Below are 17,208 nucleotides of genomic sequence, written 5' to 3' on the forward strand. Positions count from 1 at the left end.
AACCCACTCATGGGAACTAATCCATTCTCGCAAGAACTCATCCAGTCTGGCCATTCATGAGGTATCTGTTCCCATGATTGAGACACCTAGGCCCTGTCTCCCAACACTGGGGATCAAATTTCAGTATGAGTTTTGGTGGGGACAGACAAACCATAAGCAAACCATAGCAATAGGCAACATAGGAAACCAATACACCTATAAATAAACTTTGAGAGGAAATGAATACAGAGATAAATTGTATCATATTAAAGAGGCAAAGATATATTAAAGGTTTTGATTCCCTAGAACTTAGACAGTGTATGCTAGTAAGTACAGTAGTTACAATTGTCAGTTAAGTTGTGGAGTTACAAAGAAGATACAGTATGAAATAATGTTAACATAGAAAGGTTTGCTTTTGGTTATATGGAGTATTTTATACAAAAAAAAAAAAGAAACCTTTACTAAATGAAAAACAAAATAGGAGTTTGTTTGAAGGAGTATTGATGTGATCAATACCTATTCCTTTTTGTGTACATAATATTATTTCATACCAAAAAAGAAAAACCCAGTTTCAGGTATGAGCTAAGGTGTTGAGTTGTTTATTTTAAATCATCACTAATGATTCTCCCATATAAAATTGGCTTTGGGATTTTTTTAAAGCATTCAGAAATAATTTTAGAAATATCCTTCCAACTACAGAAAGTTACTGCCAGTATGAAATTTCCAGCTAGCCACATTTTGTGATGGTATTTTACTTCATAATGCATTGTGGGAAGTTGGTTTTACCCTTACAAAGAGCAACTTACTCAAACTAACATCCTACTAGAGGGTTAGAAACATACAGCTACTGAATGATTGTCTTCAAAGCTCCTTAGAAGGATGTGGCAGAGAACTTGTACTTTAAAAACCTTTTAAAATATTCGTTACTTTATTCATCCATTCAACTAGTATTTGTTGAAAGCCTATTATATGATACGAAATATGTTAAGATGTTCAGGCACAGAGATGATTAAGACACTGCCCCTGCACTGAAGGAACTCAATCTTCTGGGTTTTATCTTTTTCATATCTTCACAAAACTTCCTAACTTTATGTAAATGTAGACATGGTTTCTGTTGCATATTTTGGGATATTTTATTGTAGTATGGTGCAAAGTATTAATGGGATAGATATCTTAAATGCTGCTGTACTTGTTACACCTCTTGCTTTATGTGTGACTGTGAAAGTCCCAGTGAAGTGTAGAATCTTACTGCTTAAATCATAATTCCAGTTTTAATGTTTCTTCACATTATTGCAGAGAATATCCAACATGTGCTTCTCAACAGTACAAGTAAACCTTCCAACAGCACTGTGAAACCAACAGCTCCACTTTCCTCAGTCGTGAGCAGTATAAAACCCACAGCAACATCCAAAACGACGACTTCAGGGGTGGCCTCAACAAATATGACTTCTACCACCTTGAAGTCTACACCCAAAACAAGTGTTTCACAAAATACATCTCAGATGTCAACATCCACAATGACCACAACCCACAATAGTTTGGTGACATCTCTTTCTTCATCAATAACAAGTATGTATTAAAATTGACCTATTTTTCCTATACTGTAAGTAGCTGTTAAATGCCACATTTAGGTGGTCATTCTGTTGTGCAAAAATAAATATAGAAACTTTTCTGTGCTTAGATTTCCCTTAATTCCCAGTTTAATGTTCTTATAAAGAAAGTCAGCAAGTTTTAATTATTAATACAATGTTTTTTAAAAAGCACTAAAGCTCTGCTTTTATTTTTTTTTCTAGTCACAGCAACTATTCATTCTAAAGAAAAAGGATCAAAATTTGATACTGGGAGCTTTGTTGGTGGTATTGTATTAACACTGGGAGTTTTATCTATTCTTTACATTGGATGCAAAATGTATTACTCAAGAAGAGGCATTCGGTATAGAACCATGTAAGTTTTGATTGGCCAGGACTTTAAAAAAATTATATCTGCGTATCTTTAATTATCATAATAAAAGCGTCAGGCCAGTGTTCCTCTCAGGGATGAATAATTCATAGATTTATGAGTTATATCCCTATTACCCCTTTGCCCAAAGTAAATTGTTTATGTACAAGCTTGTGATTATAATTATTTGCAAATGAAAATGGATGTATGTACTTATAACAATGTTTATAATTTTACTAGTGTCAAACATATTTTACCAGAGACCAAAGTTAAGCCAACCCTTTCACTTGCTTATATCACTAATCATAAAGAAATACCAGGGTCTCATCAGGCCGTTGATGTAGTATGTCTTGTGTCTGTTGCTGATACTAAGCAGCCTGGGTAAAAACATGGTTTTTGCTTTCCATGACTAAGACAAAGAAACTGGAGAAATTCCTTTGACAGCCTCATTTTTCCTGAATAATTTAAATAAGTGGTTAGCATAAATAATATACTTTATTATTCTATCTGTGGCAAAACTGTCTTTTTAGATGAGCTTTACCAACAAGACCCAATCAGCAAACCATATTTACCCTACATACAACTCTATAGGTCTCATGGTTTTGGGATGTATCATATACCAGGTTTTGTTGCCCCAGTAATCAGTCCTTTTGGTTTTCGTCTTTTGAGTCTTACAGGTTGTTTTAGTTCTGGCTGGTATAACAAATTATCATAGAGCTGGGTGTCTTAAACAACAAACGTTTATTTCTTACACTTTGGGAAGCTGGAGTCCAAGATCAGGGTACCAGCATGGTTGAGTTTGGTAAGGGCCTTCCTCCAGGTTGCAGACTGTCAACTTGGCATTGTATCCTCACGCAGCAAAAAGGAGGCTTGCTGGCTCTCTGACCTCTTCTTGTCATTCATGAGGGCTCCACTCCCATGACCTAATCACCTCCCAAAGGTCGCACCTCAAAATACCATCCATCGCATTGAGATTAGAGTTTCAACATACGTATTTTGGGGAACACAAACATTCAGTCCGTTACACACGTACAAGAGCCAGTTCATTCTTTTGACTGTTATGTATATAAAAAACATAATAGATAACCATTTCCCCAAACTTTGTGGGTTAACAGTTGTCATACACATAATGTGTTCTACACAAAGTTCCTACATCAAAGATATTTGGGAAATGCTAGATTGAATAAGGTAAACTAAAACTGTTTACTTATAAGACTTCTCTAAGCCTTTGATATGCTGATGTGCTTTATGAATTTCCAGGAGGGAATACAGTGTGAAATATTTCTCAGATTTTTCACTGAAATATTTGTTGAATGAATACATTCCCCTCTCCCCCTTTTCAAGAGGAGCTAGTATTTATTATCTATCTCTTGGAACTAGTATTGTGTGGAATACATTTTTGGGAAATACTGGAATAGGCCATTGGAGGGAACCTTCCAGTCTTGACACTAGATATAATTCAACATATATAAAAGCAAATCAAACTTCTTGGCACATTTATAACAAGTACCGAATAACAAAGGTTCTGAAATTTTCAATTCATTGACATAAGCTTCTAAATAAACATCACACCATAAATGAAAATAGGATCTAGCAAAGTTATATTACTAATACTTAAACAAAAAAGATATTTAAGAAAAAGATTTTTAAAAATTATATTTAATTAAGTTATTCATATCAAATTTAATTATATTTAAATAAAATGTTACCCTTGCCATATATTCATCATATCAAACTCTCTAAAAGAATATCAAGGCCGGCCAGGCACAGTGGCTCACGCCTGTAATCCTAGCACTCTGGGAGGCCCAGGTGGGTGGATCGCTCGAGGGTCAGGAGTTCGAGACCAGCCTCAGCAAGAGCGAGACCCCATCTCTACTAAAAATAGAAACAAATTAGCTGGCCAACTAAAATATATATAGAAAAAATTAGCCAGGCATGGTGGCGCATGCCTGTAGTCCCAGCTACTCGGGAGGCTGAGGCAGAAGGATCGCTTAAGCCCAGGAGTTTGAGGTTGCTGTGAGCTAGGCTGACACCACGGCACTCACTCTAGCCAGGGCAACAAAGTGACACTCTTTTTTTTTTTTTTGAGACAAAGAATATCAAGGTGGTGATTTGTCAGATTAAAGGCATATTCAGAAGCATTAATTCTTTTTTAAGGTCAACACATAAAAGAATACATGAACTGACTAAATAGAGTTAACTTAAAAATGCCTTAAAATTTGAAATATTTTTTAGTTTTTATATTTTTTCAGAGACAGGGTCTTACTCTGTTGTCCAGGCATGAGGGCAGTGGTGTGATCATAGCTCACTGCAACGTCAAACTCCCGGGCTCAAGTGATCCTCCTGAATAGCTGGTACTACAGGCGAGTGCCACCATGCTCAGCTAATTTTTTCTATTTTTTGTAGAGACATGATCTTGCTGTGTTGCTCAGGCAGGTCTTGAACACCTGACTTCAAGTGATCCTCCTGCCTTGGCCTCCCAAAGTGCTAGGATTATAGGCATGAACTACCTCGCCCAGCCTGAAATATTTTTTAAAACCACCACATGTTTCTAGAAATATTTAATCTGTTTTCTTGGTTAACTTCACCCAAGAAATGGTAGGCAGATTTTTATTATAGTAAATTAAAATGCCATTCATTTTTTATCATAACATTTGTTGATGTGATTGAGGCTGTTAAATAGTGAAGCAACTAAACTAAAAAATGTGGTGTCTTGTCATTTTAAAGTGCTATAACTACAAGGTATGTAATTTTAGCTTTATGAGCTAATTTTTTTTCTCACCTGTACATGACCCAGTAATGCTATGTCAAAATCCAAGAATCCCCATATTGCATGGGAACTGTGCTGGCAGAAGCACAGACTGGAAGATTCATTCTAAAAGGAGTCTTATTTCCATATAGGAGTCAGTTGATGGTGAAAATACCATATTCAGTCAAGTCTAAGTTCTCCCTTTTTGTTTAATTTCCATATTTTAATCTCTGCAATTAGGATGCACCTTACAGTCTATGGTATGAGAAAAAAGTACGTTGGGTGTTTAATTGGCTATGATTTTCTTAGTGCTGCATAAAAAACATAGTCCATTTTAAAGCCAGTAGTTCCTTTGAAGCTGTAAAGAAACATCTGTGTCTGGTATTAATGTGCCTTTCTGATTTTCATTTATTAGATTAAAACACTGATGAAAATTTTAGCTTCTTGTTTCTTTGAGTTGTATTAAGAGTCAATGGAGTGAAACAGTTAAAAGATAGGGCTTGTGACGGATTTCATTACTTTTTTAAAAAACTTATAGTAAGAACATTTAATATGAGATCTATCCTCTTAACAAATAGTAAGTGTAGAATAGAGTGTCATTTAACTATAGGCACAATATTATACAGCAGATTTCTAGCATTTATGTATCTTGCATAACTGAAACTTTCTACCTGTTGAATAGCAAACTCCTCATTTCCCCTCAGATCCAGACAGATTTAGTTTTGAGACTGGTTCTGCTGTTGACTAGCAGGGTATCTTCCCATGCTTATGTAAATGAGGCAGTGTAGTATGCATGGTCAAAAGCTCAGACTCTGAAGATAAACAGAGTTCACATGCATGCTTAGCTCCTGAGTTCTGAAAAATGGGATAATGAATAAAAATAAATGCCCTCTGCATATTAAATGAGATAGAAAGTCTATAGCATATCACCTGGCACAGAGTAAATGCTCAAGAAATGATGTATGGGGTTTGAGTGTTTGTTTTTGTTATTGTTTTGTTTTTAAAGAGGTAAATTATAATAGCTAACTGATGAAAAGTCATATAACCAGTTAAGAAGCAGAGATTTGAGTGCAGGTCTGTTTGACAACTTTAACCACTGTTGAAATCTTTAACCACTAAAGTATACTGGATACTTTACTTGGAAACTTTACACAGAGCAATGACAATTTTAACTGTGAAGCTTGAAATTGTTCTGTTACTTTACTTACAAATATGAACATGTAAGTAGTTTTGATAGGAATACAAAATAATTGTAACTTTTGATATTACAGAGATGAACACGATGCCATCATCTAAGGAAATCCCAGGACCAAGGAAAGAAGACAAATTGATTTAGCCCTATCAATTTTGATTAGTAGTTTAAAATCATATTCTCTTCTTGAAAATAGTATAAACAGGCCATGCGTGTAATGTACAATGCATTACATCAATATGTAAGGATTCCTCAGGATTACTAAAGGTAAAAAGGGTTTGGTTTGGGTTTTTTAATAAACAGCTAGAGCTTACAGTCAGTTAATACAATGGTTACATCCACTTTTAGCAAATTCATAGTAAATTTTTATGGCATTGGTCACATAGGACCAATAATTGAAAGACATCATTACTGAAGGGCAGGATGGCATCTGAGGGTTACAAATAAGAAGCCTGCCATAGCACTCAGGATTCTGAATGTCTTTGTTGCTCACACAAAGAACTTGCAGTGCTTTTCAGAGCTGGGTATATCCTAATTACTGATGCCACACAACAGAATTTATACAATCGAGTAAACCAGGTCTTAAGTGTAACTTAAAGCATCAACATTTTACTTATTTTAAAGTGTAGTATTTGGTCTAGAAATAAAACACACATCAATTTTTTTTAAAAAGCTTCAAATAAAACCTGTTAGAGATCCATTGGATCATTGGAGAACATGTATTTTTTATCAATAACTTCTTTTAGCTTTCAATGTTAGTTGATATATTTTTCCTCTGTGTCATTTAGATAAACTGCAGTGTTTAGCATTATAATGTTTGAAAGACTTAGTTGTTAGTATTAAATAATCCTGGAATTATAGGAAAAAAATTAGAAGTTAGATAATTTGCTACTGTGAGAATATTGTCACCACTGGAAATTGCCTTAGTTCGTGTTCATTTGTGAATTTTAATTTTATATTAATTGAATATTTTAAGAACTGTAGAGCTGCTTTCAATATCTGGAAATTTTTAAGAGTGTAAACACACCTAACTTAAAGCCCCTTATGTGATTTCCAAAACAACATTTAGAATTCTGGGGAGTTAAAACTTTAAATTAATGCTGCGTTTATTAAGCCGAGGATTATGGGGCCTTCCTCCAGGCTACTAAGTAACCTGCAGAATGAAAATGACTGTCAATTTGATTCAAGATTTGAGGAAATGGCATTTTTACAGTAAAACACCACCATATTTTAGAATAAATTCTTAGGAAGTTTTAGATGGGAAATTTCCTGTTTCCCTACTTGGGTATTCCCCCAGACGACTCCTTTTACTCTGCTGCGGAAGGGGAGGTATTTTCAGATACATTATGTTAATGGAGAGAAGCAGCACAGTATTGTAGAAGCACCAACATTAGCCAGCGTTTTAGGGGTGTGTTTTCAATTTTATAGTTTATATTCCAGCACTCAAAACTCAGGGTCAAGTTTTAACAAAAGAGGTATTTAGTCACACTAAATATTAAAATACAATGTCTATCTTAGAGGGCCAAAAGTAAAGCACACCAATTTCTGAAAGTCAAAAAATGAACTAAGCTGTCCTAATGAATGTGCACTTAATAGGAATAAAATAAAACTTTTGAGGTCAGCTTTTGATTTGCAGAGAATGGCAAATATCAAGAATTTTGAAATGGATCATTTCTATTTGCTGTGCATTATCACCAATCTGATGAATATAGATGTTGACAATTATCCAAAAATGGGTAACAGTATGGAAGAAATTTTATGAAACACGTATGTTTAGATTAGTTTCAAAAGAGATGTGGGCTGATGGGTGAATTATGTGTTACTAATAACTTGGCCCTAACTTTAGGTTGTGCACCCACTGCTTTCATTACTTTGCAAAATACGGTTAAAATATATGTCATAGTAATGACAACCTTTAAATTTAACTTTTGTCCCTTGCGTTCTTGGTATTTCAGTACTTCAAGTCAGTTAGAACTTTGTGGACCAGCCTGAAGTTTTGTCTTAAATACTTCTTTAGCACTTTGAAGATAGAAAACCACTTTTAGTACTAAGTGTCATTATATGCCTTGAAAGTTTCCTTTGCTTGGGTGTGAAATAATTTAGTTATGTCTTTTCTCTGTATATAAGTAGGATAACTTGTTACTTTCAAATACCAGTACTTTCCATACAGTTTTTTGTTATTTGCAAAAATTGAGGGAAATGGTGATGCAAAACAATATTTTGCTTTGGAAAATATTTCCTAAGCATAAGTTTATCTTCCTAATTGTTTACTTAAGCAAATGCTCGATTTTGTTTGCATTCCGTGAGAGAATGTGTTGACTTGAAGATAAAAACAATCCAGATGTATGTCTAAATATTAGGCAGAAGCCAGTCTATGATTTTAAAATTTCCTTGGATAATCCATAAAAAGAATAATTCAAATACAGACAAATAAGAGTTGGCAGTATATTATAGTGATAATTTTGTATTTTCAGGAAAAAAATAAAGCAAACTCCTGTTACTTTTTTTCCCTTTTTATTATAATGACCAGCTTTTGGTATTTAATTGTTACCAAGATCTATTTTTAGAATAAAATTTGTTCTCCATCTAAGAGTTTCAAATGTGTGGTTTTGCTTTATTTCATTAATGTCAAGAGAAACAGAAAAAGCCCAAACTAAAAACCCCACCCGAGACCTGTTGAGTCAGCAACTCTGGGGTGGAGCCTAGCAATCTATGTGGTTTTTGTTTTGGGGGGATGGTCTTGCTCTGTCACCCTGGTTTGAGTGCAGTGGCATCGTTGTAGCTCACAGCAACCTCAAACTCTTGGGCTCAAGCAATCCTTCTGCCTCAGCCTCAGTTCCCCAAGTAGCTGATACTCTAGGAATGTACCACCACCCCTGGCTAATTTTCTATGTTTTGTAGATAACGGGGACTTCCTCTTGCTTAGGCTGGTCTTGAAGTCCTGACCTCAAGTGATCCTCCCACCGTGCTAGGATTACAGCCATAGGCCACCACACATGGGTGCAATCTATGTTTTAAACAAGCCTACCAGGTAATTCTGATGTACACCAAAATTAATCAGATGATTTTCATTTTAAGCTGCTGTATTCTGCTGGGCAGAATTTTAAAAATAGTTACACCCACGGTGGAAACAAACCTATTGCCTAGATAAATCAGCTACAAATGCACTAATGTATGGTATTTTCAACAATCGTTTTCTTCCTTACAACTAGATATAATTTATATTTGAGAATTAAATATTTGTTGTTACTATAAGGTAATCAAGGTAAAGGGGTCTTAAGGAAAAAAGTAAAAAGTTAAAAAATTTAAAAGTACCCTCCTATAGGCAGGCTCAGAAGTCAGATTGCTCGGGTTTAAAATTTTTTTGTACTACGTAGTAGCTCTATGACTTTGGGTAAGTTACTCTTATCCTCCATGTCATCTGTAAAATGGGTATAATAGTAATACTGCGTGGCATAGTGTAAATGCTGCAAAAGAGTCTTATAATGAAGACAATTTTCTGATTCCAAGAAAAAAAAGTACTCTTACAGTATTATTTGTTCAAAATTATTCCTCCCTTGCTGTGGCTTCACTTGGGGCAGTGTTTACTCCTCCACCAACTTTAGGTGTGGATCATGCCTTCCTTTTATCTGTGAGAGAGGATGTAATAAACATCACGTCTGTCCCAGAGGGAAAAAAGACCCTCCTAGATTTTAGCTAATGACTTTTTTTAAAAGTATGTTATACATACCAAAAAATGCTTAAATCAGAAGTATATAGAAATGTTGGCAAGTGATACATTGTAGAAGATGCCAGCCTTTGTCCACCCCTTACCCAAAAGAAACAAATATAGATAGCTACTCACAAACCAAAGTAGCTCTGGGAGGGCTCAAGGGCCCATTTAAGATCTGCAGCAACACAGCAGCGCACAAAACAACAGAGTATCCACCCAGAAAGAACTGCTTGTGTAATCAGAATTCTTGAGACACCAGGAGCTGGCTAAGAAAAAGGCAGAGGCTACCATTATCAGGCACGTGGCGTGCTCCACATAGAACAAACGCAGCTTTTGCCACTAAGGTAACCAACAACCATTGCCATAGCAAGCTGGTGTGCACCCTGGAGCCAGGGTCTCTCTGTTGATGTCTGTACGCTAAGCGCTAGCTCAGCTGTCACTGAGAACCCATGCTCCAGACCCTGCCTCCTAAGGCTGGGTTGTCACACCCATACCACAGACACTAAAGCCACTGCCATAGTGAGGGTGTTTGCACCCTGGGCCTTCAAGCAAAGGGCTCTTGTGTTTGCTCTCCAGACACTAGCTCAGCCCAAAGCCACTGTAGCTGTACACGGGTACATGCTCATGCTATCGTCTCCAGCTCCCTAGTTGTTTTAAAAGTACCCACATCTCACATACCATTATCAGTTTGTCAAGTTAGGTGTCTATGCCGTGAGCACTGGTGCCATTACCACCCCAAAATCATGGTCCCTCCACACATGCTGCTCCATAGGTGTCACTCAGACACCAGTGCCACTGCCCCCTGAACTGGGCCCAGTGCCGCCGAGGATTTCCCACAGCCACAACTTCCCCAGTGGGAGAAAAAGATCAAGATGACCCTACTACAGCCATAGCCACCACAGCAGACATCCATAGTGTGAGGATCCCTGAAATCTTCAATAGTGACCTCAGCTGACAGCTGCATGAAGACTACACTGCTCACTGCTGCACCCTACCCAGCCAGTGCCATCACACCCCTCTGCCACACCAAAACCAGTCTGGAAGAGGTGAATGCTGCACCAAATGCACAGACATCAACATAAGGCAACAAGAAATGTGAAAAACCAAGGAGACATACCAGCACCAAAAGAACACAATTTCCCAGTAGCTGATCCCAAAGAAATGGAGGTCAGCGAACTACATAACAACTCAAAACAATCGTTTTAAGGAAGCTTAGCAAATCAAGGAAATACAGAGAAACAATTCAGTGAAATCAGAAAACAAACGAACAAAATAAATTTAAGAGATTGAAATCATTAAAAAATTCTGTAGCTAACGAATACAATCAAGTACATGAAAAATGCAATAGAGCATGTCAACAGCAGAAATTATCAAGCAGAATCATCTGTGAACCTGAAGACAGGTTGTATGAAAAGGAATGAAGAAAGCCTGTGGAATTTATGAGACAGCATCAAGAGAGCAAAATTCTAAGAATTAAAGAAGGAAAAGAAAAGTAAAAAGGAATAGAAAGCTTTAAAATAATAGCTGAAAACTAACCAAGTCTGGAGAAAGATACAAATATCCAGGTACAGAAAGATCAAAAGTCTCCAATCAGATTCAATCGCAACAAGACTACCATGTATAGTAATGTAATCAAACTCAAAAAAGACAGGCTGGGTGTAGTGGCCCATACCTGTAATCCTAGCACTCTGGGAGGCTCAAGTGGGAGGATCTGTTGAGGCCAGGAGCTTGAGACCAGCATGAACAACATAGCACGATCCTGTCTCAAGGGAAAAAAAGGAAAGAAAAATTAGCTGGATGTGGTGGCACGTATCTGTAGTCTCAGTTACTCATGAGGCTGAGGCAGGATTGCTTGAGCCCAAGAGTTTAAGGCTGTAGTGAGCTATGAGTGTGCCACTGTACTCCAGTGTAGGTGACAAAACAAGACCCTGCCTCTAAAAAAGAAAAAGAAAAAAAAAATCAAAGAGGATCCTGGCCGGGTTCAGAGGCTCACACTTGTAATCCCAGCACTCTGGGAGGCTGAGGCAGGAGAATTGGCTTGAGCTCAGGATTTTGAGACTAGCCTGAGCAAGAGTGAGACCCCCGTCTCTACCAAAAAGAAAGGAAAAGGAAACCCAGCTGGGTGTTGCACTACACGGCTGTAGTCCCAGCTACCTGGGGAGGCTGAGACAGAAAGCTCGAAGGATCGCTTGAGCCCAGGAATTGGAGGTTGCAGAGAGCTACAATGACGCTACTGCACGCTACCTGCACCAAATGCACAAAGGGAGACTGTCTTAACAAAAATAAGGCAACAGAACACCCTTCCTCACAACCCACCACCCCTTCATAAAAAAAAAAAAAAAAAAAAAGATCCTAAAAGCATTAAGAAAAAGGAAGGATATCACATATAAGGGAATTCCAGTGCACTATTATCAGCAGATTTCCTTACAGGCCAGGAGAGAGTGGGATAATATATTCAAAGTGCTGAAGCATAACAACTGCTAAGCAGAATACTTGACCTAGCAAAGCTATAGTTCAGAAATGGAGAGAGAAAGACTTTTGCAGACAAACAAAAGCTTGTTCATCACCACTAAACCTGCCGTGTAAGAAATGTTAAGGGAGTTCTTCAAGCTGAAAGAAAAGGATGCTAATTAGTACCAGGAAAACATGAATATAAAAGTCACTGTAAAAGTAAGAATTAATACATGGTCAAATTCAGAATACTACAATGATGCTGGGTAAATCATATAAAGGTTAAAAGACAAAACTATTAAAAATAATGGTAATTACAATAATTTGTTAAGGGATATATGATATAAAAAGTAAATTGTGACATCAAAAACATAAAATGCGGGGTCTGGAGTAAAAGTATACAGTTTTTTAATGCAATGAAAGTTAAGGTACCAGCTTAAAATATCCTGTTATGTTTTATATAAGCCTCATGGTAACCACAAAGTAAAAACCAATAATAGATGCACAAAAGATAAAAAGTAAGGAATCAAAGCATACCACTACAGAAAATCATCTAGTCACGAAGGAAGACAGCAAGAGAGAAAGAAAAGGAACAAAGGGTCTATAAAACAACCAGAAAAGAATTAAAGTTGATTTAGGAAAGTGGACACCAAAACCAGGGTCTAACCTCACGGCCAAGTAAGTTCTTGGCCTTGCACAGGAAAGAATTCAAGAGCAAGCAGATAGAGTAAAGCAAAAGCAAGTTTATTGACCTAACGAAGAAACAGAAGGCAGGCTTGCTCCATAGGCACAGCAGCAGCTATCTCTCACAGCAACAGAGAGAGTAGCGCTTTGTCTTATTTTATATTTTTTATTTAATTTTATGTTAAGCAGAGGGAAGATTATTCATAAGATTTCTGGGAAAGGGTTGGGGAATTTAGGAGACTGAAGGTTCCTCCTCTTTTTACACCATATAGGGTTGCTTCTGGGAGTTGCCATGGCCTTTGTAAACTGTCATGGTGCTGGTGGGAGTTTTTTTTAGTGTGCTAATGTTTATAACTAGTGTACAATGAGTAGTGAGAGTAACCTAAGGTGATTTGTTGCCATCTGGACTCCAACTGGTTTTGGTGGTTTCTCTGTCTCCTGTTTTATCAGAGACCTTGGTTTGGGCCTTGTGACTCCTTATCGAGCAGGGCCTGCTGATTCCCTATCTGAAAATGATAGTAGTCCTTACCTATCGATAATTACCTTGAATGCAAATCGATTAAATTCTCACATCAAAAGATACAGAATGGATAAAGAAAAGCCAACTCCATGCTGCCTACAAGAGACTCAATTCACCTTTAAAGACATACATAGGTTGAAAGGGGGAAGGGATAGAAAAAGATTTCATGCAAATGGAAACCAGATAAAATAATGACAAAGGGGTCAGTTCTGCAAGAGGATATAACAGTTGTAAATTACACATGCACCCAACATCAGACCACCTATAAATACAGCTGTCCCTCCCTCAGCATCCTCCATGCTTGGTTCTAGGGCCCCCCTACAGATACCAAAAATCCATGCATACTCAAATCCAGCAGTTAGCTCTGTGGAACTCCACAGAGAACAAAAAATCGGGCCTCTGTATACATGGGTTTTGCATATCGTGAATCTTGTATTTTCAATCCACATTTGGGTACAGATGAGAAACTCACTGACACGAAGGGTCTATGGTATTTATTAAAAAAATCCATGCATACATGGACCACACAATTCAAACCTATGTTGTTCAAGGGTCAACTGTATAAAGAAACAAAGGGTTCTTTTCTGATCTGCAGGAAGAAATAAAGTGCAAGAAAATTAAAGGGGATTTCAATATCCCACTTTCAACAATGGATAGATCATCTAGACAGAAAATCAATAAGGAAATATTTGACTTGAACTACATGTTAGACCAAATGGACCTAAGAGAAATGTACCGATCATTCCACCCAACAGCAGAGTACATATTCTTCTCAAGCACACTCAGAACATATTGCAGGACAGATCATATATTGGGCCAAAAAAATAAGTCTTTAAGAGATTGAAATCATATTAAGTACCTTTCAGACCACAATGTTATGAAACCCGAAATCAGTAATAGAAGGAATTTTGGAAAATGCACAAATAGGTGAAAATTAAACATGGATCTGAATGACCAATAAGCCAAGAAGAAATTTAAAGGGAAATTTAGAAATATCTTGAGATAGAAACAACATACCAAAACTGAAGCAGTTTCAAGAGGGAAGTTTACAGCAATATGTGCCTATGTCAAAAAAGAAAGATCTCACATAAACAACCGAACCTTTTACCTCAACAGTTGTGTCAAGAGACAACCTACAGAATGGGATGAAATAGTGCAAACCATATAACTGATAAGGGTAAATACCCAAAAATATATATGAAACTGAAACAATAGTAAGAAAACAAGTAACCCTTTTAACAAGTATGCAAAAAATCTGAATAGTCATTTTCCAAAAGAAGACATACAAATGGTCAAGAGCTACATGAGAAAATGTCACTAATCATCAGAGAAAGACAAAACCACAACAAATATCACTTCACCTGTTAGAACAGCTATCATGAAACAGATGAAAGATATCGAGTGTTGGTGAGGCTGTGGAGAAAAGGGAACCCTTGCACACTGTTGGTGGGAATGTAAATTAGTACAGCCATTATGGAAAACATTATGAAGGTTACTCAAAAAATTAAAAACAGAACTACCATATGATCTAGCAATCCCACTTCTGGGTATTTACACAAAAGATCTGAAATCAATATGTTGAAGAGATCTCTCTACTCCCATGTTCAATGCAGCACTATTCACTGTAGCCAAAATATGGAATCAACCTAAGCATCCGTCATCAGATGAATGGATAAAGAAAATGCGGTACATATCTATACAATGGAATACTATTTAGGCCTTTAAAAAGAAGGAAACCCTGTCACTTGTGGCAACATGGATGGACCTGGAGGACATTATGTTAAGTGAAATAAGCCAGGCACAGAAAGACAAATACTGCATAATTTCATTTATAAGATGTGCAATCTAAAAAAGTTGAACAACTATAAGCAAAAGGTATAATGGTGATTATCAGAGGCTGGGTGGACTGGGAGATGTTGATCAAAAGATATAAGACTTCAGTTAGACAGGAGGAATAGTTCAAGAGCTCAACTGTACATCATAGTGACTATAGTTAATAACAATATATTATATATTTTTCAATTGCTGAAATTTTAAGTGTTCTCACCACAAAAAATAAGTGATATGTTAATTAGCTTGATTTCCACATGTATTTCCATATGTATTCCATTCCACGATGCATACACATATTAAAACACGTTGTACACCATAATTATATACAATTTTTTTTGTCAACTTATTACAAAGTAAACAAACCTCTCTAACCTCCACTTAGGTCAAAGATTAGAATATTACCAGCACTCCAGAAGTGCCCCCTGACGTCCCCAATCATTCTTCCCTCCTTATCCCCAAAGGTAAAAATTACCTACTTCTAAACACCACAGATTAGCATTGCCTAATTTAGAACTTTATATAGCAGAATCATGCCTCTTTTGCATCTGGGTTCTTTCATTCAGTGTTTATGAGATTCATCCATAATGTTATAAGTAGTCACTGATTTATTATCATTGCTGTATAGTATTCCATTGTGATCACATCGATTTGTTCATCAATTGCACATCCAGGTTTCTAGTATTTGGTTATACATAACAAATAATGCCAGTGTGAACATGGCCTTTGGTGCAAATTTGCATGCCTTTCGTTGGGAATATACCTAGGATTGGAATTTCTGGGTCATAGGGTTTATATGTACATGCAGCTTTAGTAGATAATGCTGAATAGCTTTTTAAAGCAGTTCAATCAGTTTGTACACACATAAGAGTAGAATTCCTGTCGTTCTGTATCCTCACCAGCACTTGATTTGTCAGTCCTGAATTTTAGTCTTTTTGGTAGGTATGTATTCATATCTCATTGTGTTTTTTCTTTGCATTTCCCTGATAACTAAGGAGGTTAAATGTCTTTTCACATATTTGTTGGCCATTTGGCTATAATCTTGTGAAATTTCTGTTGAAGTATCTTGCCTATTTTCCTCAAGGGTTTTGTCTTTTCTTTGATTTGTAGTTTCATATCTATCCTAGATAGATGTTAGCTATATATGTACAAATATATTTCTTCAAATCCATAGTACATAGAAAAACTAAATAACTAAATTTTGTTCTACGTAAGGAATTCAGTCTATAATCGAATAGTATGTGGTATATATTTTAATTAAATGTTTACAGCAAAAAAAGTGTTTCATTATATCCTTTGAAAATGTTTCAAAGAAGTGATGTTGTTCTTAATCCTTGCAAGTATTGTGTATGGAAGCTCAGAGAGACTAACAACTTCCACAGAAATAATGCATATGAAATATTTGATAAATATAAACATTTTAGTCTATTCTGCTGTTGTATGACCGTACAGATTTATTAGTGGGTTTGCAGAAAAGGGTAGAACACAATTTAATAGACATCTCTGGATATAAATAGCCAACAACTTCGTAAAAATCTTAAGAGGAAAATGAGTTGGAGATCTGAGATTAAGTCCTGGGAGACTTCTATTGTGAATAGAAAGAACTCAGCTTCCTGCTCTTTTCCTACAGCGCTACCACCACTCCTACCTTCCATCCTAATACACACACAACCCCCGTCCATCCTAACCCTTTTTCTTCTCATCATGAGAAAAGATGGACTTTCTGTCCAAAAGTGCCTAGATTTATTACTTCCCAACTACTCAAAGACCTTGCCAATTTCTGTCAAAAAAATTTATCATAATTACATTTTTAAACATTTCTTAAGAACTAGTTAAAATGCCACCTCTTTTATGTAGAACTTTTACCATGCTTCCAAGCCTGCTCTCTCTTTTTCTTCTATTCCTTGTTCTCTGCTGCTACTGCTGCTGCTTTAAAACATTGAAAGAGACATGGCCTCTCAGAACATGTTGTTCTGTCCTATTTCTTTGCTGTGGGATCAGGAAAGAAATTTCTGGGTATCTTGGGTGCTCTAAACCGAAGGGTATTATTAAAAAAAAAAAAAAAAAATCAGGCCAGGCATGGTGGCTCATGCCTGTAATCCTAGCACTCTGGGAGGCCGAGGCGGGAGGATCGCTTGAGGTCAGGAGTTCGA

General features: G+C 36.6%; 1 protein-coding gene across 1 annotated transcript in view; it reads left to right on the forward strand.

The window, feature by feature from the left end:
* The window catches only part of TMEM123 (transmembrane protein 123), a 46,094-nt gene extending 39,520 nt beyond the window's left edge, over positions 1 to 6,574 (forward strand). The window contains exons 3-5 of the mRNA XM_045556825.1: positions 1,276 to 1,548; positions 1,773 to 1,923; positions 5,938 to 6,574. Of these exons, the coding sequence (XP_045412781.1) occupies positions 1,276 to 1,548; positions 1,773 to 1,923; positions 5,938 to 5,962 (449 nt within the window). The 3' untranslated portion in view covers positions 5,963 to 6,574. The remainder of the gene's footprint in view (positions 1 to 1,275; positions 1,549 to 1,772; positions 1,924 to 5,937) is intronic.
* Positions 6,575 to 17,208: the final 10,634 nt, after the last annotated feature.

Source organism: Lemur catta, chromosome 7 (assembly GCF_020740605.2).
Source record: "Lemur catta isolate mLemCat1 chromosome 7, mLemCat1.pri, whole genome shotgun sequence".
Lineage (NCBI taxonomy): Eukaryota > Metazoa > Chordata > Mammalia > Primates > Lemuridae > Lemur > Lemur catta.